Here is a 25,621-nt window from a genome sequence, read left to right as displayed (position 1 = left end):
TTAAAGGCCAAACAAAATATGTAGCCACTTTAGCGACAAATCACAGCACAAGATTGTGTGTATTTAAATACTTTTGGCTGTATTTAACAGTTTATTAAACTGTTGCACGGTTGCTTAGTGGTTAGCACGTTCGCCTCACACCTCTAGGGTCGGGGTTCGATTCCCTTGTGTGTGTGGAGTTTGCATGTTCTCCTCGTGCCTCGGGGGTTTCCTCCGGGTACTCCGGTTTCCTCCCCCGGTCCAAAGACATGCATGGTAGGTTGATTGGCATCTCTGGAAAATTGTCCGTAGTGTGTGATTGTGTGAGTGAATGAGAGTGTGTGTGTGTGTGTGCCCTGTGATGGGTTGGCACTCCGTCCAGGGTGTATCCTGCCTTGATGCCCGATGACGCCTGAGATAGGCACAGGCTCCCCGTGACCCGAGGTAGTTCGGATAAGAGGTAGAAGATGAGTGAGTGAGTGAATGCGGAGCTTTACTTTTAATGACAGTTAGTGGAATCATCAACATTAGTTAGTACATGGCAGTATACAGTACTTTTGCTGCAGATTCCTTTAGTTTAACATTTACAAGACAAGGAAATAGAGTTAAGCAGAATGATTTAAAACGTGCTCCAGGTGACTTTATCTGGTTACATTTACCTCTTTTGATAGTCAAAAACAAGTTTGGGCTTCCTGATGCAGCTCAACGTGACATTTTTGATGAAACTGACACAGCAGTAGAGGAAGACATTCTTCTAGAGCTGTTGGAGGCCAATCCAGACACGTGCCTGACAGAACGTGACAGTGACAGCATTTCAGATGAAGCTAGGTGTCATTAAGAAAACCTATGTTAATGGATAGGGCTCTTTGATGCAGCCGACATTGACCTTTCTTTATGAAACGAACATGGCAGTGGGTCAAGTTTGGGTCAGGTTTGTTACTGATTACTAAAAATATATTCTGAATACTTTAGGGTTACTTAAAATGTTTATACTAAAATGAATAAAGCCTCAAAAGGTTAAGTCAATCAAATTCTCTCAGGAGTTTTCTCCTTTAGATCATTCAACACCATCTTCCCTCACGGATACCATATCACTTTCTTCAAGTGACAGTGACCTTAGAGAACTGGTTATTCCCACAGGCAGAAATAGATCCAGCAAAGAAGACACGAGCAGTTCTGCAACAAAGGCTTCCATGTCAGAGGCAGCAAAGGAGGTAATCGAGAGCTGAAAACGACTTATTATTTTAATTTACCATCAATTATAAGGTGTCACACTAAATTGAGATGATCACCAATCGAAGCATCTGGTTCCAAACTCACTTTTTTATCAAAGAAAATGTAATTAATTTTCCCCTTCCTAGAATTTGACCTTTGACAACACTGCTGTTTTTTGAGATTCATCTGAACTTTCAGCCTTAGTTTATACAGACATGTTGTGGTAAGTTTTTTCTACAGATTTTTTCTAAAAGAAAGAATTGAACTCTTTCCTTTTCCTGTTATGAGAATAGATGGTAGAAAAGGCCTTGCTTAAGAAGCCTGGAGGAGAGGATATTCTTGAAGAGTACAAGTCAGAACATTCACTAATGCACCGCACTCGGAGACACGGCTTGTCAACATATTGGCGAGTGATATTACTGAGAGACATGGGTAAGATTTAAAAAGGTTTTTATTACAAAGGAATGTAAAAAAAAAAAGCTGTAATCTTGTAATGATATTACTAATGTTTCTTGTACTATATAAAGAAAAATTATTAAAGATTGACTTTCTTCGAGGGGGGGTCACGGTGGCTTAGTGGTTAGCACGTTCTCCTCACACCTCCAGGGTTGGGGGTTCGATTCCCACCTCCACCTTGTGTGTGTGGAGTTTGCATGTTCTCCCCGTGCCTCAGGGGTTTCCTCCGGGTACTCCGGTTTCCTCCCCCGGTCCAAAAACATGCATGGTAGGTTGATTGGCATCTCTGGAAAATTGTCCGTAGTGTGTGATTGTGTGAGTGAATGAGAGTGTGTGTGTGTGCCCTGTGATGGGTTGGCACTCCGTCCAGGGTGTATCCTGTCTTGATGCCCAATGACGCCTGAGACGCCTGATCACGGGCACAGGCTCCCCGTGACCCGAGGTAGTTCAGATAAGCGGTAGAAGATGAATGAATGAATGACTTTCTTCACTCTATAGTAGGATTCCTTCCCGTCAGCAGAAGGAGAAGCCCTGGGAATTATTACTCTCTTTCCCTCACTGAAGGATCCTTTTTCTATGTGAAGTTTTACAACCTTATTAAGAAAACAGCACCAGATTTACAGAAAAGGACTTTGGCATTGTAGTTTTCATTATAAAATAATTACAGTTGCTTATAAAAATGAAACGATTTCAAAATTCAACAATAATCAACAATAATATCGATGATAGTGCCCTTATTTTTAAAATTACTTGGGTTATAGGGATATTGCAGATTAATTTGAAAAAAGAAAATCTATTAAATAATTAATTGTTGTTTTGTTTCACAATACTGCATCTGCACTTTCTGTAAGATCATTTTGTGAGGATTTGTGTTTATTCATTTAAATGGAACAGGAGCATTTCTATGATGGGGAAAAGGGCACTGGATATTTAGCGTGGCGCCTTCAAGAAAACGGCCAGTCAAGGAAGCCTCAGTGTGTGATAATTAACATCATATTCTCTCCATCTGTTACAATAGGCATGACTGTGCATTTGAAGCATTTAATAACGGAACATCATGACTTGTTCCATTATTAAATGCTTCAAATGCACAGTCATGCCTATTGTAACAGATGGAGAGAATATGATGTTAATTATCTGCAGTAAGAGCAAAAGCAAAGTCCAGTTCTGGTTTCCAAAAAAACAGTATCACTTGCCAAAAAACATCAAATGTCCACAGCATCCAATTGGGAAACATCTCCTTTGAACCATGTTGAGTATGGACGGACATTTGAAAACATTTAAATGGTGAAATGTTTGCCCAAGCCATGCCCGATGTAGCAAATGACATCTTCTCTACTAACTGGGTAAAGATCAGTGGGGTAGAGTACAGAGCCGGGTTAGTGACTGGCAGTGGCACAGAACAGGAAATGCCTGTGTTTTGCAGAATAAAAAAAATGCTTTTAGTCAACGGTGTGATCTACTTCATAGTGAACAAGCTTACGGTTGACCGTTTCAGTGAGCACTTTCATGCCTACAACGTGTTTGAAAGTGATGAAAAAGATGTGATAAAAGCAGATTGTCTTCAAATTTACAAGCCTTTTGACTTACAAAGTGCTTTTGGTGGAGACGACAGCCTTTATATTGTACCATTATTCTCTCTGTAAATGTGCAGGTTGTACTGTATGGTGCTTGGATATTCATTCATTCATCTTCTACCGCTTATCCGAACTACCTCGGGTCACGGGGAGCCTGTGCCTATCTCAGGCGTCATCGGGCATCAAGGCAGGATACACACTGGACGGAGTGCCAACCCATCACAGGGCACACACACACACACACACTCTCATTCACTCACACTCTCACACACTACAGACAATTTTCCAGAGATGCCAATCAACCTACCATGCATGTCTTTGGACTGGGGGAGGAAACCGGAGTACCTGGAGGAAACCTCCGAGGCACGGGGAGAACATGCAAACTCCACACACACAAGGTGGAGGTGGGAATCGAACCCCCAACCCTGGAGGTGTGAGGAGAACGTTGAACGTAAAAAAGTTGAATTCTTCGTATGTTTCTTTTTTTCTTGTAGTGAAAAGTATTTTCAGAACATTGAATGTAACACAACTGTCATGAATACACTGTAAAGTGTTAATAACACTGAATGATCTAAATTAACACTTTAAGAGTAAGGGAGTAACACAATATAGAGTTAAAAATACACTTTAAAGTGTCATAAAATAACACTGTGAATGTTAGGAATTAACACCCCCAGTGAAAAGGAATAACACGTTTAGTGTAAAAAATACTCTTAAATGTGTTAAACACTCTGAGTGTTACATTTTTAACACTATTATGGAGTTAAAATATTGTCACTATCCAAAGTGTTAATTTAACTCTGAACTGGTGTCGATTATATAAACTCTGGGAAAGTGTTAAATTTAACACTATGGGATTTGAAATAACACTGATGTTTTATAACAGTTCGGTGTTTGAGGTATTGAGTGTGTTTGGATTGACACTAACAGGAAGTCCTTTATATCAGTTTTCCTCCACCTGTGTTTAAACTTCAGTAAACCTACGTTTCTGTTGGTCTTGTGAAGCTCATGTGAAGCTTCAGTTTGCCTACCAACCTGGCATCGGTGTGGAAGACGCTGACATCTTCCTCCTGAATCGGGCTGTTTCACACCGAGAAAAGGCTGGGAGCTCAGTGAGAGTCATGTTTTTTGACTTCTCCATTGCTTTTAACACCATCCAACCTGTGCTCCTGAGGGAGAAGATGGTGTACATGGGAGTGGACCATCATCTGTCTGCCTGGATATTGGACTACCTCACAGACGGACCACAGTACAGTATGTGAGGACTCGTGACTGTGAGTCTAACATGGTTGTCTGCAACACTGGAGCCCCACAGGGAACGGTTCTGGTCCCGTTCCTCTTCACCGTCTACACTACAGACTTCATGTTCAGCTCAGCAACCTGTCACCTACAGAAGTTCTCTGATGACTCTGCCATCGTCGGTCTGATCACAGATGACGATGACAGGAGTACAGAGGACTGATCCACAACTTTGTGGACTGGTGCCAACGGAGCTGCCTCCAGTTAACCAAAGAACTGGTGGTGGATTTCCGTCGGCACAAACAAACTTCATTACCACCAGTGATCATTCAGGGAAAGGACACTGTGAGAGTGGACTCTTACAAATGCCTGGGTGTTCATCTGAACAGCAAACTGGACTGGACCGACAACACTGATGTTAATGTGTTTTGGGATTTGTTAATGTGTTTTGGGATTTGTTAATGTGTTTTGCACTTCCTGGCCACCGTAGAAGACCTTTGTTGACTGTATTTATACATTGTGTTGTGTTTATACTGTATATTAAATTATGTCTATTTTTTTTTTATATATATATTTGCATTTATTTCTCTTTGCTGCAGTAACAGAGAAGTTTCCCCATTGTGTATAAAGGTTTATCTTATATGGTCTAGAGGAACATCAGAGTAACGTTAAAGTCACAGAAGGATTTATACTCATTAAATGGACACTGAACAAACATCAACACTGCAATCAGTTCTGTTAAATCGATATAAAACACTGTGTGTAATTTAAACACCACAGAACTGCTGAGGTCTGAACTCTGAACCGACGATGATTCGCTCTCTAGAACAGCTGGAGTGGAACACAGCTGACCATCAGGGTTATCGTTAATGTGCTCGTGCTCTCGTTTATATCATTTTATTATTATATCATTTTATTATTATATTCTATATTATAACATTTTACAACAGTGACCTTTCGGCCCAACAGGAAATAAAACCATGAGGCAGAAAAAAAAGAAGAAAAAACATTTGGTTTTCAGTTTTTCTAAAAAATAGTTTAATGCACCATTAATAAAGGATCCAACGCATTAATACAAGAGAAATATTGCAAATAATATTAAAATACATCAAATTAAAAAAAAAACAAAAATAAAACAATAAGATAAGTGAACGATCGGTATGTACAATTTTGTCTGGCGATGAGGGAAAAGTAGGAAAAAGAAGAACATATTTACAGAGTGGAACCAGTGCGTTTCTACGAGAAACAAACACCTCTACAATATTTACACTTTTATTTTTGACCATTTTTTAGTTTTTTTTTTGTTTGTTTGTTTTTATGTGCGAGTCTGTACTTATATTATTTATATACACACGTTACATGGTGTCCTTTCAAAGGAGTCGCTGGACGTGAAAATAAAAGGATAAAGTGGGAGGAGCTTAAATCTGCAGGACTGACTTGGGGCTTTAAATAAAAATAAAATGAAGGTTAGTTCTGAAATGTTGATTTGATCAAATAAATCGTGCGAGGATGAAAACAACGAAGCAAAAACCTTCCGATATTATTAATATTAATATTATTATTAATATTATTATTATGTTCCGTCGAATTCTCTCAGAATAAAGAGAGAATAAAAATCCTTTTCTTTATTTCTGCACTACAGCAACAGTTTACTGACATATTCCACATCACAGTCATGCGGCAGACTGAAAACTTTTAATCTAACAATCCAGTATAAAGCACTGATGTGTGATAACTGATTATTAATTAGTGAGAGCTTTAACAAGAGGAGTTTATTAGCTAAAAACAAACAGCTAGATAAAGAGGTTCGTTATGAAACGCTAACTAACACAAGCTACAATAAAACAGCATCACAGAGCTGTGAGGGGGAAAAAAAAAATCGGTAAAAACTAAACCCAGCCGAGAGGATCGTAAAAACCCGGCGGAGAATAAACTAAAATACAGACACAAGCGTGTACGGTGACGTTGTGGGTTTTTACAGACGCAGAGAAAAAGAAAAGTATTCGTCTTAAATAAACGTTTAAACACAGAGTTTAACGCTACAATCGACCACTTTGTAAAGTTGATCGTTAACTACAGAATGAGACGAGCAGCAAATCTGCACATCGCGGTGTAGCTACGGAAACGTTTCTTTGCCGCTTAGTTTATCGTCTCTACTTATTTAAAATCGGCCAAAACTGAGAGAAAAAGAAGTTGAGACAATGCTAATAATGCTAATAATAATAATAATAATAATAACGGAAGGCTTTAACCTTAACGAATGGGCTGCGACGGGACGTGAGACGGGAAGTGACGGAGCAGTGACACGTGGTTTTGAACCAGTTAAGGGGATCGTGACTTTTTTTTGTCAACACGTCAAAAACAGATCCTTGCTTTAGACATATGATCAGAATCCACCAATCAGAGAAAAAAAAAGATCTGAGAAAATGGTGTTGCTATGGAGACACCACTGTGGGCGTGTCAAGTCTATTAGCTTTATTAAACAGAAACGTTTAATCCAAGCTGTGTGTTTACTCCCGAGACACGTTACCCATAATGCTGTGTGCCTGTCCTGCAGTAGTAAAGGCTGTGGGTGGGTGGGTGTGTGGGTGGGGGATGTAGGAGGGGCTTTAGTTGAGTGTTCCTCTGCAGTTCTCCGTTCCACACAAACAGGGGATTTTGTTCTCCTCGATGGGGAACTTGTAGTCGTATGTGATCTCCTCGTTCACGGCGATGGGCTGCTTGGAGTAAATGACGATCTTCTTCTGGGACTCGATGGTGATGACTTTCGCGTAGCAGTTCGGCTGAAAAACATCAAGACATTTAATGTCTGTTAGCTTGTTGCTAAAAAAAAACGTCTGGCTGCCGATAAGAAGGAACACGGCTTTTATGTTCTGATGACAATGAATCAAATTTACTGACATCCTTATACAAGCTCCCATGAACAGCTACCAGACTCTACATCATTAATTCATCATGATGTTAGAAGGAAACAGAACACAACTGGCCATGAAAATGTTCAGCAATTAACTGTCCAAATACTTTTGACTTCGAGAATGTGTAAAAGAACGGCTGTAATTCCCTGTGTGAACTTAAATCACATCCTGATTGCTTCATTGTGGTGCTATACAGAGGCTACATGACAGTTTCACAAACTCTGTGCGTGTGTGTGTGTGTGTGTGTGTGTGGCCTCTGTACTCAGGGTTGCATCATGTGACCTGAACATACGCATTTTAAACAGAACTTAAGAATAAAATGCAGTTCTAATGAGTGTGTTGAAGTTCATTAGACTGAAGTTACACTTGGTGAAAGTGTGTGAGTGTAAGAGAGTGTGTGTATGTGTGTGTCTGAGTGTGTGTGTGTGTGTGTGTAGGAGAGTGTGTTTGTGTGTAAGAGAGTGTGTGTATGTGTGTCTGAGTGTGTGTGTAGGAGAGTGTGTGTGTACATGTGTGTCTGACTGTGTGTGTGTGTGTGTGTACGAGTGTGTGGAAGAGAGTGTGTGCATGTGTGTGTCTGAGTGTGTGTGTAAGAGTGCGTGTGTGAGTAAGAGCGTGTTTGTACGTGTTTGTGTGTGTGTGAGAGTGTGTGTAGGAGAGTGTGTTTGTGTGTAAGAGAGTGTGTGTATGTGTGTGTCAGTGTGTGTGTAGGAGAGTGTGTGTACATGTGTGTCTGACTGTGTGTGTGTGTACATGTGTGTCTGAGTGTGTGTGTGTAAGAGTACGTGTGTGAGTAAGAGCGTATTTGTACGTGTTTGTGTGTGTGTGAGAGTGTGTGTACATGTGTGTGTCTGAGTGTGTGTGTGTAGGAGAGTGTGTTTGTGTGTAAGAGAGTGTGTGTATGTGTGTCTGAGTGTGTGTAGGAGTGTGTGTGTACATGTGTGTCTGAGTGTGTGTGTGTAGGAGAGCGTGTGTGTACATGTGTCTGACTGAGTGTGTGTGTGTGTGTAAGAGAGTGTGTGTACGTGTGTGAGTGTGTCTGAGTGTGTGTGTGTAGGAGAGCGTGTGTGTACATGTGTCTGACTGAGTGTGTGTGTGTGTGTGTGTGTGTAAGAGAGTGTGTGTACGTGTGTGAGTGTGTCTGAGTGTGTGTGTGTAGGAGAGCGTGTGTGTACATGTGTCTGACTGAGTGTGTGTGTGTGTGTGTGTGTGTGTAAGAGAGTGTGTGTACGTGTGTGAGTGTGTCTGAGTGTGTGTGTGTAGGAGAGCGTGTGTGTACATGTGTCTGACTGAGTGTGTAAGAGAGTGTGTGTGTGTGTGTATGTGTGTGTGTGTACGTGTGTGTGTGTGTGTGTGTGAGTTCTCACAGTGCAGCAGTGGTTAATGAAGCGTGCCAGGTTTCCACACTTGGTGGCATCGATGATGGTGTCGTGATCTACACGGAACAGGTAGCTGCTCCCGATCCCCTCCTGAGCGTAACGCTTCTCACGATTATCAGCCACCATCTGAAAGCATTGAGGACCGACACATCACACACGGCTCAGTAAACACGTCTCACAGCAGTTACACACGAATGTACACGGAGTGTGACGGGTGATGGGTCACACTCGGGTACGGCAGCGTGTTCACACCAAACTGGTTTTACACTCAAACTTCACCATTAATAAATAATATCTGTCTAAACACTGACACAGGAGTCAGAACACACACGACATTAAAGGCTTCAGTTAAACATACATACAGAATTTAAATGATATGCAAATGAGCTTCTAACAGGAGAAGGGTGTTTAGTGGACGCTGTGGTGATTAAAACGTGCTCACGTGCCTCTTCGTCTACTTATACTGATCGTCACATGACCATAAGAGTAGTTTGTACCTGTCTGATGTTCTGACCCACGTACTCGATGACCATCTCGTCTGCGGCGATGGGCTCCATGGCGAACAGACCCCACTCGTGGATGCGGCTGCGTCCGAAGCGCAGCTTCTTCTTGCGGAACTGCAGGCGGACGGAGACACGAACATCACGTTAAAAAAGTCTCAGCAGTTTGTTTTGGTCAAACACACGGTTATGGAAAACGACCCGATCAAAGTTCAGACTTAGTGTAACATCATTCTGAGTTTCTGTTGTTATTCAGAGATTCGTATCTTTGCACTTTATCTCACTGGGACAACTTTAAATGCTCAGCAGAAAAATAGGGTCAAAGGTCAATGTCCTTGAACTCTGAATGGGACGTAAATAAAAATCAGAAGGTTTTTGATTAAAGCGGCAGTGTGTGATTTTTACGGCCCCTATAGTGAGAAGTGCGACTACAATAAAAAACATAGACGGATCCCGTCCCTGCGTTTCTGAACCTTTTCGGTTCGACCTCAGACCATAAAACCCCACAAGGTCGGCACGCGGTCCGTAATCGGAGCCGAGCGTGCGATAAGGAGGAGTTAAAGGTCGCGGTGTGACGCTTCACCTTGAGCTGGTTGAGTTTGAGCAGGTCTGAGTCCATGACGGCTGGCGTGCCGATGGCACTGAGGAGACGCCTCTGCTCCGAGCGCCTCTCCGACAGCACACGGTTCGATCCCTGAGAGACAGAGAACAAACAGCACCATGTCACAGTTCAGTTTAATAATAAACCTTCTGTAAACATCCATCAGCACAGGCACATTTTCAGGGTTTCTATAAAAACCCACAAACTCATATTTCTGTAACGATTAATCGTTAGATCGTAAATTAAAATAAAACAACAATCAACATAGAATCAGAAATGATTCAGCTATAAAACTAAAATAAGTATAATATAATCATAAAAACGTTATTTTGAAATAAAACATTAAACATCCGGTTGTTGTTATTTAATGTGAGGTTTTGTAAAGAGGCAGTGAGATGTGTTCTGTTTAATGACAGTAAGTCTCTCTGTGAGTGGGGACACACCGAGATGTCGTAGTCTACGGACTCCTGCATGGCCTCGGCGAGGTCCAGGTCCAGGTAAACGTCCTTCTCTTTGCGGCTGATGGCGTAGTAACCCTCGCTGCGGGCGCATCCTGTCACGTGCTGCCTCAGCTGGCTGTCCACAGCCTTCTTCTTACGCCGTGGGTTCGGGATGTTAGTGAGTGCAAACAGGGGTCAAGGGTCATAACTTACACACTAGAAACATTAAGTATGCATCAGAGACCAGAGACACCAGTGACACCAGTGAGACCAGAGAGACCAGTGACACCAGAGACCAGTGACACCAGAGAGACCAGTGACACCAGAGACCAGTGACACCAGAGACCAGAGACACCAGAGAGACCAGTGACTCCAGAGAGACCAGTGAGACCAGAGAGACCAGAGACACCAGAGAGACCAGTGAGACCAGTGACACCAGTGACACCAGAGACACCAGAGAGACCAGAGAGACCAGAGAGACCAGAGAGACCAGTGACACCAGAGAGACCAGTGACACCAGAGAGACCAGTGACACCAGTGAGACCAGAGCTGCACAATATTTCATTATCATGATTATCACATAACTGATATTTACTGCTCTATTCCAAAGATTTCATTTCATTCAGAGCGAAGAAACAGAAACATGGGAAAGGATATTAGTGTGAGGGACCCAGTGTGTGTCGTTGAGCCAGTCGGCGTTGTGGTCGTCCTGCAGCAGCTTCTCGTACGTCACCTTCAACAGACACATGTCCTCCTGGTCCAGCCCGGTGTTCCAGATGTCATACAGGATGGTCATCTGTTCAAACTCGCTGCGCTGTTTGTACGAGAACAGAGCGGCTGGGAGAGAAGGCAGGACCAGGTTGGACTTCCTCTGGGTCGACGGTGTGATTCCGGCTTCCTGCAGGAAGAGACGCTCACTTTTCCTCACCTCCTCACGTTCGAACCCGAGGTGCTCGTCCAGGCCGAAGTCCGAATCGCCGGAGTCTGAGCTGGAGGTGGAGCTGGACAGATCGGCTGTCTCCAACTGCTCCACGTCTACGTCCTCCTCCGGGGCGCAATCCTGACACGGAACATAGAGGTTATAATCTGTGCTCCTTCTTACAGAGCAGAATGAATAACATCTTACTCTCAGGTTATTTCTACACTGAAGCTACAATGCTAACAAATAACGATGATGTGGTAGCCTTGTGGTTAAGGTGTTAGGCTTATCACAAGGTTGTGTGTTTGAATCCCAGGTCCAGCTAATCCTGGGCCCTGAGCAAGTCCCTCAAGCCTGAATAAGGGCATCTGTAAATAATCCCAATCAGATTCAACTAGTATACAAAAAAAAGTTTGTTGCTGAAGACATTTTTAAGACAAAGAGGAAATGAGTGACTGCTGCTATATTTTCTTGTTTACAGGAAGTCCTAAACGCTCTAAAGCACACAGACTACACGTGTCACTTATGTCCATGTTTGTGTGACACAAACGTTTGTTCTGTGTTGTTAGGTTTGTAATGTTTGTGTCAGAACTAAAGGAGACGTTGGTGCTGGTGTACGCTGAGCTAGTTACACAGGTTTGAGAGCTGGTCTGCGGAGGCTGATTTACTGAAAGGAAAAGTAACGACGCTTTATTACGACGAAAACACTGAAATTCAGGAATGGAGAAATAACCACTACATCACTGCTCGCACATGAAGCGGATGTTTGCAAATTATTCAACCTTATTTCATAAACCTGGTGTCAAAACGAGGCGACAGCCTGGAGATACGCACCTCCAACTTCCCTCTCTTCTGCTTCCTGCCGTGGTCCTGCTTCAGTTTTTTAGCAGGCTGCAGCTCCACGTTTTCTTTGTCTTTCCGAGTCCTCTTTTTACTCTTTCCTTTCTCCAGAGATTCCTCGGTCTTGAAAGAGCCTCTGCGTTTAGACACGGGGCTGAGCACACGCACTCCGGCCTCGTCTCCTACGAGCCCCGTGCTGTAGAACTCCGCCGTGTCTGTCTGAGAGTCTCCGATGACCTCCTCAGGAGCCTCCTGGACGCAGTGTTGATGGAAGTCTGTAGGGAGCAACACTGCGGCGTCCTGTTTCTGCCTCCTTTGAACAGCAGAGGATGCAGGAGAAATAGGGGGAACGAGGAAAGATGGAGACTTTGAGTAGTTGTGCTCCTGCAGGACGAGCGTTCCGCCTGGATCTAACGTGAAAAGCCGAGCTACTTCGTCCTCCTCCAGTTTGTGCTCTTCGGCTTCATCTGACGTCTCGGTCTCCTCCGAGTCAATGTCTCCGTCCATCTCTGCAGCCACGTGAGCTAGCACGGAGAGATCGGGTGTGGATGCGGATGCTAGCTGCAGCAAACTGGATGCTCCGAGCTGCTCCCTGAGCTTCAATCTCTGCTCCAGAAGCTCCTCATCCTCATCTTCATCAAACTCATCCTCCTCCAGTAGCGAGGGTGTGGAGGGAGCCGACATGCTGACGGTTCGAGGCCTGCCACGTGGACGACCTTTCTGATTGGCGGCGAGTGTCATCGGGCCGGGCTCTTCGTAGGCCACCCGAACCAGAGAGGCATGGTCCAGCGGAAGGTTCTGGACAGTGAGACAGACAGGAGTGGGAGGGGTTCTGGGCGATTCTTTGCCACGTCTGAGAGGAGACTTGGCAGGGGTCGACTGTGGGGATGGAGAATGTTTCCTGGGTTCCTCCGGACGCAGCGAGCGAACAGGAGGAGGGACTGTGAGAACCGAGGTGGGAGACGCTGAAGGGGGCGTGGCCTTGGTCGGGCGTGAAGCAAACGGGCGGAGCATCGGGGCAGGTTTGGATGACGTGGAAGCAGTGGGTGATGATGTAATAAGCTGATCTGGTGGTTGTGATTTGACCGGAGAAAGGAGGAGCGATGGAGAAGCGGCGGAGGAGGGTGAGAGAGGAGCTACAGGGACATGGATGGAGGGTTTGGTTTCACTCTCCTCCATGGAGAAGGACACGGTCTTGCGCCGTTTCTTCAGAGGAGGCAGGATGGGAGAAGATGGGCGAGGACAAGGAGGAGATGGTGGCCGGTGATTTACAGGCACAGCCGGAGCCATCTTGTCTTCTTTAAAATAAATAAATAAAAAGTCACAAACCAAAACAGTACTAATGTTGATACTAGTAAATAAAAATAATCTATTTAAATGTAAATAAGTCATATATTTATATAGAAACTCTGTATAGATGCAGTTTTAATAAACTTAACGTAAACAAGTTTATAACAAGTGTTTATTTTGAATTTTAAATGAAAGTCACTGACCTGATTTGACCTCAGCTGCAGCCACAGCAGGCGACTCTCCGCCGTTCGCCTTCTCCCTGTGACACAAAACACAAACACACCATTAAACTGAAGCCTGTTTGCTCTGATGAGGAGAGGAAATATAAAACTACTACACACTTCTCCATGGCAACGCTGTCCATCGTCGACTCGTCCATCGTGTCCAAGGCCTCGCTCTCGTCTACCTGCTCCAGCTCATCTTCGTCTTCCTCATCTGAAGACGAAGATGACGAGGAAGAGGACGATGACAGGCTTTCGGATGAAGAGGAGAGGCTCTCATCATCGCTGTCTGCACTGAGGGCTTCATCTGGAGTGACAAATAAATAAACTCGTTTGAAAACGCTTTTAAAAAACGGGAATGAATTGAAGTAGAACGCCGCTTACCCTCGGACTCGTCTTTCTCGCTGTCGTCTTCATCCTCCTCCTGAACACATTAACACAACGTTAATTATATCTACAAGTTATCAACGTTATCGGTTCTCCAGACTAAACTGAAATCGCCAGAGCTTCGATCACACAAAGAACACTGCTGCCACCTACTGTTAACTCCATGCAATTACAAACAAAACACAACATCGTTTAGACAAAACTATGTGCACCCCTGACCATCACAGCTGTTTGTGGTTCTTCCCAAACTACACAACTTGTGTGTGTGTGCTGTAGTGTTCTAGTTTCCCTTCACTGAAAGTAAACCCTGTTCCAGCATGACGATGTCCCAGTGCACAAAGCAGCTCCATGAAGACACGGTGTGTTAAGGTTGGAGAACGTGGAAGAACTTGCACAGAGTCCTGATTCTGACACAACGCCACTGAACACATCTGGGATGAACTGAAATCTCCACAACATCAGAGTCTGATCTGGAGACCCTTCATGAGTGGAGCTGATTAGAACATTAAAGAGGAGAATAAACCTGGACTGAGACGTTCAGCACACACAGACATGGGGGTGTGATGCTCAGGGGTGCACATACTTTTGCAGTCTAGTGTCGTACAGCACTCTGGTTTGCGTCTCACTGACGCTTTCATTAAAAAAAAGAAAGTAGTATGACAATTTCTTCTTAGGCTTCTAAGACCCACAGGTCAGAGTCATGATGGTTAAATGTCTTGCTCAGGCACATAAAGCACAAACAGTGCTGGTGTTCACAACCTACATTGTGAGTTTGATCCCAAACTCTAAATTTAATGTGATTATTTTAATGCAAAAGATTTGCTTTCATATCAGTAAAGACCGCAGGGAGGGAGTCGCTACAGCTAGGGAGTCGCTACAGCTAGGGAGTCGCTACAGTTAGGGAGTCGCTACAGCTAGGGAGTCGCTACAGCTAGGGAGTCACTACAGTTAGGGAGTCGCTACAGCTAGGGAGTCGCTACAGCTAGGGAGTCGCTACAGCTAGGGAGTCGCTACAGCTAGGGAGTCGCTACAGCTAGGGAGTCGCTACAGCTAGGGAGTCACTACAGCTAGGGAGTCGCTACAGCTAGGGAGTCGCTACAGCTAGGGAGTCGCTACAGCTAGGGAGTCACTACAGCTAGGGAGTCGCTACAGCTAGGGAGTCACTACAGTTAGGGAGTCGCTACAGTTAGGGAGTCACTACAGTTAGGGAGTCGCTACAGCTAGGGAGTCACTACAGCTAGGGAGTCGCTACAGCTAGGGAGTCGCTACAGCTAGGGAGTCGCTACAGCTAGGGAGTCACTACAGTTAGGGAGTCGCTACAGCTAGGGAGTCGCTACAGTTAGGGAGTCACTACAGTTAGGGAGTCGCTACAGTTAGGGAGTCGCTACAGTTAGGGAGTCGCTACAGCTAGGGAGTCGCTACAGCTAGGGAGTCACTACAGCTAGGGAGTCGCTACAGCTAGGGAGTCGCTACAGTTAGGGAGTCACTACAGTTAGGGAGTCGCTACAGTTAGGGAGTCACTACAGTTAGACTTCATACCATCAAATAAAATAAATAATAAAATAAATAAATAAATAAATAATAAATAATAAATAAATAAATAAAAATAAAATAAATAGTTACCACACACACACACACACACAGACAGATACACACAGACAGACAGACACACACACACACACACACACACAGACAGACAGACACACAGACACAGACACACACAGACAGACAGACACAGACACACACAGACAGACAGACACAGACACACACAGACAGACAGACACAGACACAGACAGACACACACAGACAGACAGACAGACAGACACAGACAGACAGACAGACAGACACAGACACAGACAGACACACACAGACAGACAGACACACACACACAGACAGACAGACACAGACACAGACAGACACACACAGACAGACAGACAGACAGACACAGACAGACAGACAGACACAGACACAGACACACACACACACACACACACACACACACACACACAGACAGACACACACAGACAGACAGACAGACACACACAGACAGACACACACACACCTTTTCAGATGACGACTCATCAGACGTCTCCTCTCCTTCGCTGTCCAGGTCGTAAGCTTTGCGTGGTTTGCGTCTCTTCCTCCTCTGTACCGAGTCTCTCTCTGCTGCTCGGGTCTCCTCCGGCCGGCTTGCACGGTCAGACCCTTTACCCTGGTACGAGTCTAAGGAGGATACGCACGTGCACACACACAAGTTAAGACATGACACACACACTACACACACTCTGTATAACACAGCTGTACTGATGATAGGACTGCACCTTTCCAGGCTTTTAAATCTAATGACATTCATAATCGTCATTTGTGCATCAAATAAACAAAAAATAGTGTTTTTTTTTTTTTTATGTTTTTTATGTCACACATTTACTGTATAAATCTGGATATAATATGGCAGAATGCCCAAATGCACCATGTGATGAAATCCGAGCTTGTGGAAAAAAGTCTGACTCGGCTGAAACAGTAATAATTGCACCGGTCTAGTAGTGTGTATGAGGCCAGAATATTTCACCTTCGTCCTCCTCGTCTGGTGGAGTCGAAGGCCTGACTCGTTTCAGTGACACCTCCTCTGCCAGCTCCTGAGGCTCTTTCCTTTTCACCTGCATTAAAAAAAGAAAAATTAACTCCGGTTTAACTCTCACACACTACGTGTGTGTGTGTGTGTATCTGCATTTAACGTAAGGGAACAGGTCTACATGTCAGGTGAGAGTCCACAGGTACCTTGAATGAAGGCAGGCGCAGAGCCCCACGCAGAGAGAACCCTTCCATGCCTCCACTCTTGGCCCAGTCCACCAGAGACATCAGCGGCTCACGCGGCCGACTGCTCGTCTTCTCTTCCTTCTTCTCGTCGTCCCGCACAGCAGACACGGCCCTCATTGCGGTCTGGAACGGCTGAGGGGGGAAAAAAAAGGAGCATTCACACTGGTGAGGCGTTCAGAGGTGAATAAACAGAAACGTCTGAAACAACATTTTTTGGGTTAATTTTTAGAGCGTTATTTAGGACAGCAGAGTAAATCAGGCACACACACAAAAAACAACTCACAGTGGATCGAAGCAGTGTTCAAACCAACATACCCATAATGCACTGCATAGTCTGGAGGTAACGTGTGGCTTTGCATAAAGGTTACTGCATGTAAGTTCTCAGTGGAGCTTGTGAGCGATGTGGAGAAGGTTGTTTTCTTGAAACTCACGCAAATACGACCAAAATGTTGACTAAGCAGCAAGAGTGCATTATGGGCACAACGTGCTCTAAACCCTCCAGAAGCCTCCACATATACACATCAACACCTACCATCACTTTTGGTCAAACAGCTAGTCTTTTTTTTTCATTTACTGGTTTCTTTTCAAGTCAACAACGTGATGGTTTACATTAGCGAGATAAAAACTCACCTTAGCCTTCCTCTCTTTACGCTCCCACCACTCGTCGAAGGTTCCAAAGGCGACATTCTCCACCATCTTGCGGTTCAGGTCCCTCTGCATGATGTTCTTCATCTCGTCGATTAGAGAAGCAAGAACCAGCTGGACCGTGGCCTCGTGAGGGTTCTGACCCATCATGGGAATGGTGTACTGCTCGCCATCCAGCCCTTGCACAGCATTATATGTCGGCGGTGGGTAGTGGGAGGGGTAATGCTGGGGTACGACATGAGGAGGCCATGGGGAGTGAGGGGGTGGAGGCATAGCGTGGGGGTGGTGAGGGGGCAGCTGGGCGGCATGAGGGTCAGGGTACGGATACGTAGGCATGTGAGGGGGCATGTAGGGGTTCCCAGCAGCTCCATCTTGGTCCATGTAGGGGTGATGAGGGTGTGGTGCATGCGAGGGAGGAGGCAGAGAGTGGAGGTGGTAAGAGGGTGGGTACTCTGAGCCAGGCGCGTGCTTTTCTCGCAGCTGGTGCAGACGACTGAGCATGTGTGCTTGCATCTGAAAGGACGTGCCGGCGTACTGGCTCATCAGCTCCACAGAGTTGGCGTAGTCGTACAGGTGAGGGGGCATGGCGTACTCCGGGTGAAGCTCCATGTGGGGCAGGGGAGGGGGCACACCCGGGGGAGGAGGAGGGGGCTGGAGAGAAAAGCCGGGCGGTGGAGGAGGGGGCAGGTGAGGAGGGTATGAGGGTATGTGAGGGGGCGGCATCGAGGCGCCGAAGTGCTGCGTGCTATCTGGGGGCGAAGCGGACGAGAGGTCGGCGCTCTGAGAGGGCAGGGCCGACTGAGACGGGGCGGGGGAGGACGACGACGAGGCTATGCCGCCGTTACCACCACCGTCGTCTTCGTCAGAGATTTCCATATCTTCTCCAGAGGAATGCGGTGATGGCTGAAAGAGGAGGAAGAGAAGATAATGAGATGTGTCCAATAAACAGCACATTAATCCCACAGTGCAGGTGAACATGAACCCCAGGACTTAATGCACTATACATAAGAACTCATTTACAGAGTAAGCAAAAGATACGAGAAATATGAACAGGATACAAGTGTATGTGATGCTGACGGCTGCAAGGCTCATGAATTCCCTCTGAGGACTTGTTGGGAAACTGCAGTATATGGAGCGGTCAATGAGGTACAATTTTATGGCCTTTTACCTTTGAGCTTGAAACAATCTCCTGACATTGGATCATACATAGCAAGCGAAACTAGCGCAGGGGTAAGACTGCACTCACCTGTCGTTCTCCGTTGTAGGTGGGTGGTGTGTGTGCACCTGCAACCTTCTGCGTGTCGGACGCTGCGTGTTCCTCCTGTATGAGGACCTGCTGTCCCTGTGACGTCTCAGACAGTGACGTGGAGAGGTAGGCGGAGGAGGGAGCCATTTCTGTAGGGCTTTTCCTTCCATCTCCTCCTCCTGCTGGTGTTGCCGCCTGTTTTCTCACTCTGCTTCTCCTCTCCATTCTCCTCTGCTGTCCTCCATCCATCTCTCGGTCTCCGCCCTCTTCCCGCAGCTTCCTCGAGCCTCCTTGGGTGCCCTCGTCCTTCTTGTCTTCGTCCTCGTCGTCAGAGGCGAGGAAGGAAAACTTGGATTTCTGCTCCTTTAGCAGCATCTCGATGCGCGAGTCCAAACTGCTGCAGTGGTGAACAAACGGGAGGCTCTCGTTGGTGGAGTCCGGCTCCGGAGAGGAGGAGTCTCGTTGTGCGTGGGGTGGGGATAGAGACGCAGTGGAGGAAGGGTGGTGGTGAGGCAGAGAGGTAGAGGATGGTGAAGTGGATGATGAAGGAATGGAGGCATGAGGAGGGGAGGAGGGTGGAGGGGTTTGGGGGGGCTGCGGTGGGGTGCTGGGGCGCCTCTTGGGTTTGCTCCACGGCTCCTCTCGTACTGGGCTCTCCTGGCCGAAATCTAGCGAGCTCAGAGTTTCGGCCACCGCCGCGGCGATGACGGAAGCAGGGGGAAGAGGAGGAGGTGGAGGAGGTGGAGGAGGGTGTAATGGTGGGTGGTGAGATCGATAATCGTTTTCTCCACTTCCGCTCGATCTCTCCCCTGACCTGAAGGATGGAGAAGGCTCCATGCGGGACGAAGATGGAGTGTCCTGGGTCTGAAGCTCTTTAGACTGATTGTATCCTCCGAACGAGGCGGGCGGAGGAGACATACTGTTGGAGGAACGATGGCTGGAGTTGGAGTGGCTTCTGTATCGTGGATCAGAGCTGTTCGCATAATCTCCATCCCTGTCCCTACTGTCCCTCCTCCGTCCATGGTGGTTGTGCGAGTGGTGATGGTTCCGGTGCCTCCCGTGTTCCCTGGAGGCCGAGCTGTCTCTACGATACGACCTGCTTTCCCGCTCCTCCCGGTGCGAGTGGTGTGAATGGTAGGAGGACTTGGACGTTACATCCGGTTGGTGATGGTAAGAGGAGCGGCGAGACACGCCATAGCGCCCCCCAGAGTCCCTGTCCCGCTCCCTATCTCTGTCTCTCTGTCCCCGGTCTCGTTCCCGTTCCCTGTCCCGCTCTCGTTCGGTCACTGGCGGAGACTCGTACAGAGTTCCTGAGGGGGGCATGTGAGGGTTAGGGGGCATGTGCATCCCAGTTGTGCCGGCGTTGTGATACGAGGGGTAACAGGGAAGAGGGGGAGGAGGGGGGAAACCGGGCCGACCTCTGTGGTACACCGTGGGGTCTTGAGGGGGAACTCTGTGAGGCTCGTCATAAAAGCGAGACTTGAACCCGGACGAAGACGACACGGCGGATGAAGAGCAGGAAGATGAAGGAAGCATGTCCTGAGCAGGGAAACCTCCACCCACAGGACCACCGCTGTAACCTCCATGCCTGAAATAAACAGGTAATTGGGTTTAGAGCATTTAGATGCAGCAGCAGGTTTTACAGAACAGCATGATCAGGTAGGTAACAGCACCCACCTGCCCCCGGAGTATCCTGAATCCTGGGAAAAGGGGGTTCCAGAACGTGACGTGTAAGGAGTTCCGCCTCCCTGCGAAGAGCACGAGGAGCCAGGGGTGAACGGCCCCCCGAGGGAGGATGGCGGTGTGTCCATACGCTGCTCCCCAAATCCGGTGTCCAAGGAGCACGGGGTCGCGCTGCCGGGTGGAGGAACCGGCACCTGATCGGTCGATAGCTTCCGTCTAATATCAGACGACTGAAACGGAGAAAGGGAGAGAGGGCAGGGCTTAATCAGCAAAAATAAATAAATAATATATGATAAACAATATTTATTTATTATTATTGTTATTATTTATTATTAATAATAAAAAAAAAGTGTTAGCGTACAAAATCCAACATGATGATTTGGCCCTGAGGAGAACTGACTCCAGCTTGTACACCACTCACATCACATGTAGCTTGGCTCAGGAACACAGAGTTAAACATGTGGAGGTGAGCAGCAGGACGAGTACTCACTGTGTCAGGCTGTGCTGGAGCAGGGGGCTGAAACTTCTCACTCAGGGCTTTTCCTCCTGTGGGGACAGTCTGAGGTGTGTATGACCCATTAACGATCAGGTCATAATACTTCATCCTCTGTTGGCCTACACACACACACACACACACAAATCAACAAAAGTCTAATGATTAATAAGAACTTGTTGTTATAAAAGTCTGAGTGATCTGGTTGTGTAACTGTTACACTGATTATTACACCGTAATAGAACACAGAACAAGTTTCAGTCCCCTATAGTTATTTTTACTTGGTTCCTGTTACATTATGACGCTACAAACGGCCCTTCTCTCAGCAGCCTCTCTCTTTTTTCCCTTTGTACAAGTTAAGAGAAAATTGCAGCTTGTTAATTAAATTCCAAGTGTAAACTCCTCTGTCCCGTCAAAAAAAACCCCGTTACACAATACTGACACTGGAGACTCTCTCCACACGTTACATATATAAATGAAGCAGCTGTTACCACATTTGTACAACATAACCTGCCAGTTTCACAGTTATTTGCATTTTCCTTCACCGGTTTTAGTTTCGTACTGATTCCCTTTTTAACACCACAGAGCACAACACTTGTGATACCCAGGACACACACACACACCTTTGATGTCGAGTTGTGCGTGGACGATGTTGCCCATGACAGAAGTGTTGTGCAGGTGTTTGACTGTGTCTTTGGCCCCTTTGGTGCTGGTGAAGAGGACACGTGCCAAACCCAAGTGCTTGCGGGTCTTGGGGTGGAACAAGATCTCCATTTCCTCGACCTCGCCAAACTTAGTGCACATGTCTAACAGGAAGGGCTCTCTGATGTTGTCATTCAGCCGAGCAAACGTCACCTCCTTCAGCGGGATGGGACCCACATAATACTCATCCAACTGTCAGGCAAAAGGTTAAAAAAGGTCTCAGACGAGGACGCAGGTATCGTAGACACGTTTAAATCCCTAGAACATGGTAAAGCGAGAGGATTGAGCACCAGGACCCTGTACCTTAAATTTGGGCAAAGGAAGAGACATCTCTGTGTGTCTGGACCAGATCCGCCGAGGTCGAGGATCACGTAACTCCCCCACAGGAGGAAACCCTGAGTCCTGAGATCCAACACAAAACAACGTTAAACTGATATTTTATCAAAATTATTGTACACTGAAATTTATTAAATCAAGTTCTTTACTTTGTCTCATATTTTTGGTATAAAACTTTCACAAAAAGTTATTTTTAAAAAATAAACACCCAGAATTTAAAGTGGAGTACTGAAATGAAACGTCGCAACACATTCACAGGCTTCCTAAACGTGTGTTTTCTCAGCGCCGGATGTTTAAAGAGGTCCAGTGAACGTACCGGGATGCTGAAGTGAATCCCATCGTATCTGTAGACTTTCTGAGCGACCCTGCGGATGGCTGGGTCCTGAAGGAGTTTGTAGCTCTTCCATTGCAGGCTGAGAGTTCGCTGGGTGTCCGCCCCACTGTCTGGATCCATGCTATTACTACACACACACACACAAAGAATAGCTGTGATTAGACTCTGACGTGACGGTGTTAGGGAGCTTTAAAAAGGTTTCTTTCATAATGAAATCTTAGTGATGCAGCAGCACTTTAGTGCAGCATCCAAAAGCACATGCTATCACACCATCGACACCGCAGTCACTCATCTCGTACATCGATAACTATCTAACCTAAAGTTTTTCCATCCTGTTAATCTCTCTCTACACACACACCTAACAGTAGGTTAGTACCAGCACCACTTTCACCCAAACCTGTGCACTCTGACGTTTAGGGTGAGACACGTGTGAGTGTGAGCAAAGTTATGGTGATGACGACAGTCAGAGGAAGATAAACCATCACTGACTAACTGACGGAGACAGAATTAACACAGAATTGTCAATCAGTACTAGAGAGTGACATTATAACAAGCCAAAGTAAAACACTCCACTTAAGCGAGGCACGTGACCACTGACTCAACAAACTCCACCTCTTTCACATGAATAACCTCTGAACATTTATACTCAAAGAGAGAAAGACAAAAGAACACAACTCGTGTTTACTGTTAACGAGCTGCTACTGTAAAGCACGACACACCCACAGGGGTGAAGTTACACAGTCTACAGAGCTGATGATCAGTCGGTCAAACACAACACTAATAAGTCCATAGCTCTGTGTCGTCCCCTGTAGCTCCATCATCCTGGAGAAACGTCTCAGTTCACTGCGTCAGGTTATATGAGGTTGGAATGGCAATAAAAGCTTCTTCTTCTTCTAGTACACGAGGAGTCAAATCTTTCATTTATCCAGAAATGTTAAGACACTATAAGAAACAGAAGGACGTGAATTTTTCCTGTGTTTGATTTTTCTATGTAACGATGCTTATGAGAACGAGAAAGAATCCGAGAACAAAGCTGTTAATAATAAAAAATACACACTAACTATCGACCAATCTAAAAAGAATCAGATATATGCAGAATCAGACAGAATCAGACATATGCAGAATCACAGAGTCAGACATATGCAGAGTCAGACTGAATCAGACATATACAGAATCAGACATATGCAGAGTCAGACATATGCAGAGTCAGACAGAATCAGACATACAGAATCAGACTGAATCAGACATATACAGAGTCAGACATATGCAGAGTCAGACTGAATCAGACATATACAGAATCAGACATATGCAGAGTCAGACATATGCAGAGTCAGACAGAATCAGACATACAGAATCAGACTGAATCAGACATATACAGAATCAGACATATACAGAGTCAGACATATACAGAGTCAGACTGAATCAGACATATACAGAATCAGACATATGCAGAATCAGACATATGCAGAGTCAGACATATGCAGAGTCAGACAGAATCAGACATACAGAATCAGACTGAATCAGACATATACAGAATCAGACATATACAGAGTCAGACATATGCAGAGTCAGACTGAATCAGACATATACAGAATCAGACATACAGAATCAGACATACAGAATCAGACATATACAGAGTCAGACATATACAGAGTCAGACATATACAGAGTCAGACTGAATCAGACATATACAGAATCAGACATATACAGAATCAGACATATGCAGAATCAGACATATGCAGAATCAGACATATGCAGAATCAGACTGAATCAGACATATGCAGAATCAGACATATGTCGGAAACAACAGTTAGCATCAGAGCTAAACAAAGTTTGCTAATAAACTTAACGGTTTATTGTCTAACAAACATCATGTGTAAAGATAACTAATATTAATTTACAAAATAAAACATTAAACTCTAACTAGCAGTCAAACCGCCCTGTGAGGAGAAAAGTGTGAAGACTTAAGAGATCATTAATTGTTTGTGTAAAACAGAGCAGTTTAATAGTTTAATAGCGTTAATGTTGTGTAAACAGCCCTTTAGCCGCTTTAGCTCACCTCACTTACCTCAGGGGCTTTAAACACCTTCATGTAACATCAATTCCGTGCAATAAAACGTTCAAAATAGGTTTAATTTGGAACAATTCTGAGAGAACAAACTTATGTTCTAGTAGAATTGTACGTAAAGAAGAACAAAACGGCTCACAGGCGGTCAGTCAGAGGGACAATTAGCACCATGCTAACAACAGTGCACGCGCTAAACCGCTAATAAGAATTAAAATGTAAAGTTTAAATGTGCACAATGTAATGAAACAAAGCGGTGTATAATGAGTGTAATTTACAGTCTGAGGCACGGCGTTATATACTATATTATTATTATTATATATAATGTGTATTACACTGTATATAAATAAAGTTACATGTGGCCTTCAGCTATAACGCAACACATTTAGAGTCACAGTCCGGTTTGTGACGCGTTATGATTATAATAAACACTGTTAGCAGTCTGATTGTTAGCCACAGCGGCTAACGCGCTAACATTAAGGCCTAAACGCTCCGCTCCGGCGGCCGGAAAAATAACCTTTAGCGCAAAAATGCTCAATTATCTACCTTCTCACAGCCAAAGTCACATCTCCGAAACCGCCACTTACGTTCCGGTACAAAACCGAAAGCTCAGAAACCTTTAAATGTCACCACCGGGCGCCGTTTTGTGTAAAACAGTGAATAATACAGAGCGCCGCCATGGCGTAACTAACCTGTACACCTCGCCTGTCCGCCATTACAATCTGTCACAACATCACTCACATCATTCACACACGCACTTTCCACACAAACACACACAACTTAGGCGATTCAGAAATAACACAAACACAGCACAAGTAAATCATCACACTGTCGTTACCTCCGGACAGCATTTTATTTAATTAAATATTGACCAGAACTAATTACAGCGGCTAAAAATAGTGTTTTTATTTATAGGCAAACTCAATGAAAGTAAAAATTGTCGAATGTGCTGTTATGAATGTAAAATAGCGATCAGCGTGTCAGACAACGGAACTGTTAGACTGGGTCAAGTTCATCAACAACAACAACAACATTAACAACAACAACAACAACAACATTAACAACAACAACAACATTAACAACAACAAAACAACATTAACAACAATAACATTAACAACAACAACGTCATCAACAACAACATTAACAACATTAACAACATCAACAACAACATTAACAACAACAACATTAACAACAACAAAACATTAACAAAACAACATTAACAACAACATTAACAACAATAACATTAACAACAACGTCATCAACAACAACATTAACAACATCAACAACAACAAAACAACATTAACAACAACAAAACAACATTAACAACAATAACATTAACAAC

General features: G+C 45.1%; 1 protein-coding gene across 3 annotated transcripts; it reads right to left on the bottom strand.

The window, feature by feature from the left end:
* Nucleotides 1-7,025: 7,025 nt before the first annotated feature.
* On the bottom strand, nt 7,026-25,095 carry setd1a (SET domain containing 1A, histone lysine methyltransferase). 3 transcript variants are annotated; one of them, XM_060893080.1, is made up of 21 exons: nt 24,972-25,095; nt 22,197-22,341; nt 21,848-21,946; nt 21,466-21,736; nt 20,840-20,964; nt 20,344-20,579; nt 18,667-20,254; nt 17,406-18,323; nt 16,737-16,907; nt 16,528-16,615; nt 16,021-16,181; nt 13,956-13,995; nt 13,692-13,878; nt 13,554-13,609; nt 12,055-13,358; nt 10,959-11,361; nt 10,305-10,483; nt 9,844-9,954; nt 9,258-9,377; nt 8,749-8,886; nt 7,026-7,249 (listed from the first exon to the last, which is right to left on the bottom strand). In XM_060893080.1, exons 2-21 carry the CDS (start codon nt 22,332-22,334, stop codon nt 7,076-7,078), a joined length of 6,507 nt encoding a protein of 2,168 aa, XP_060749063.1. In that variant the 5' UTR covers nt 22,335-22,341; nt 24,972-25,095; the 3' UTR covers nt 7,026-7,075. The 3 variants fall into 3 exon arrangements, with proteins under 3 accessions (XP_060749063.1, XP_060749062.1, XP_060749064.1); XM_060893079.1 differs by lacking the exon at nt 24,972-25,095 and adding an exon at nt 24,826-24,965; XM_060893081.1 differs by lacking the exon at nt 24,972-25,095 and adding an exon at nt 24,283-24,387.
* Nucleotides 25,096-25,621: the final 526 nt, after the last annotated feature.

The sequence above is a fragment of the Tachysurus vachellii genome, chromosome 18 (assembly GCF_030014155.1).
Source record: "Tachysurus vachellii isolate PV-2020 chromosome 18, HZAU_Pvac_v1, whole genome shotgun sequence".
NCBI lineage: Eukaryota > Metazoa > Chordata > Actinopteri > Siluriformes > Bagridae > Tachysurus > Tachysurus vachellii.
The sequence above is the reverse complement of the archived record's forward strand: the minus strand, read 5'-3'. Positions and strand labels throughout refer to the sequence as shown.

Coding starts and splice junctions, on each gene's coding strand:
- setd1a (XM_060893080.1), bottom strand. CDS start 22,334: ATGGATCCAGACAGTGGGGCGGACACCCAGCGAACTCTCAGCCTGCAA. Junction 13,359..13,553: donor TGCAGCTGAGGTCAAATCAG/GTCAGTGACTTT, acceptor TTTATTTTAAAG/AAGACAAGATGGCTCCGGCT. Junction 8,887..9,257: donor TGGGTCAGAACATCAGACAG/GTACAAACTACT, acceptor CAATGCTTTCAG/ATGGTGGCTGATAATCGTGA.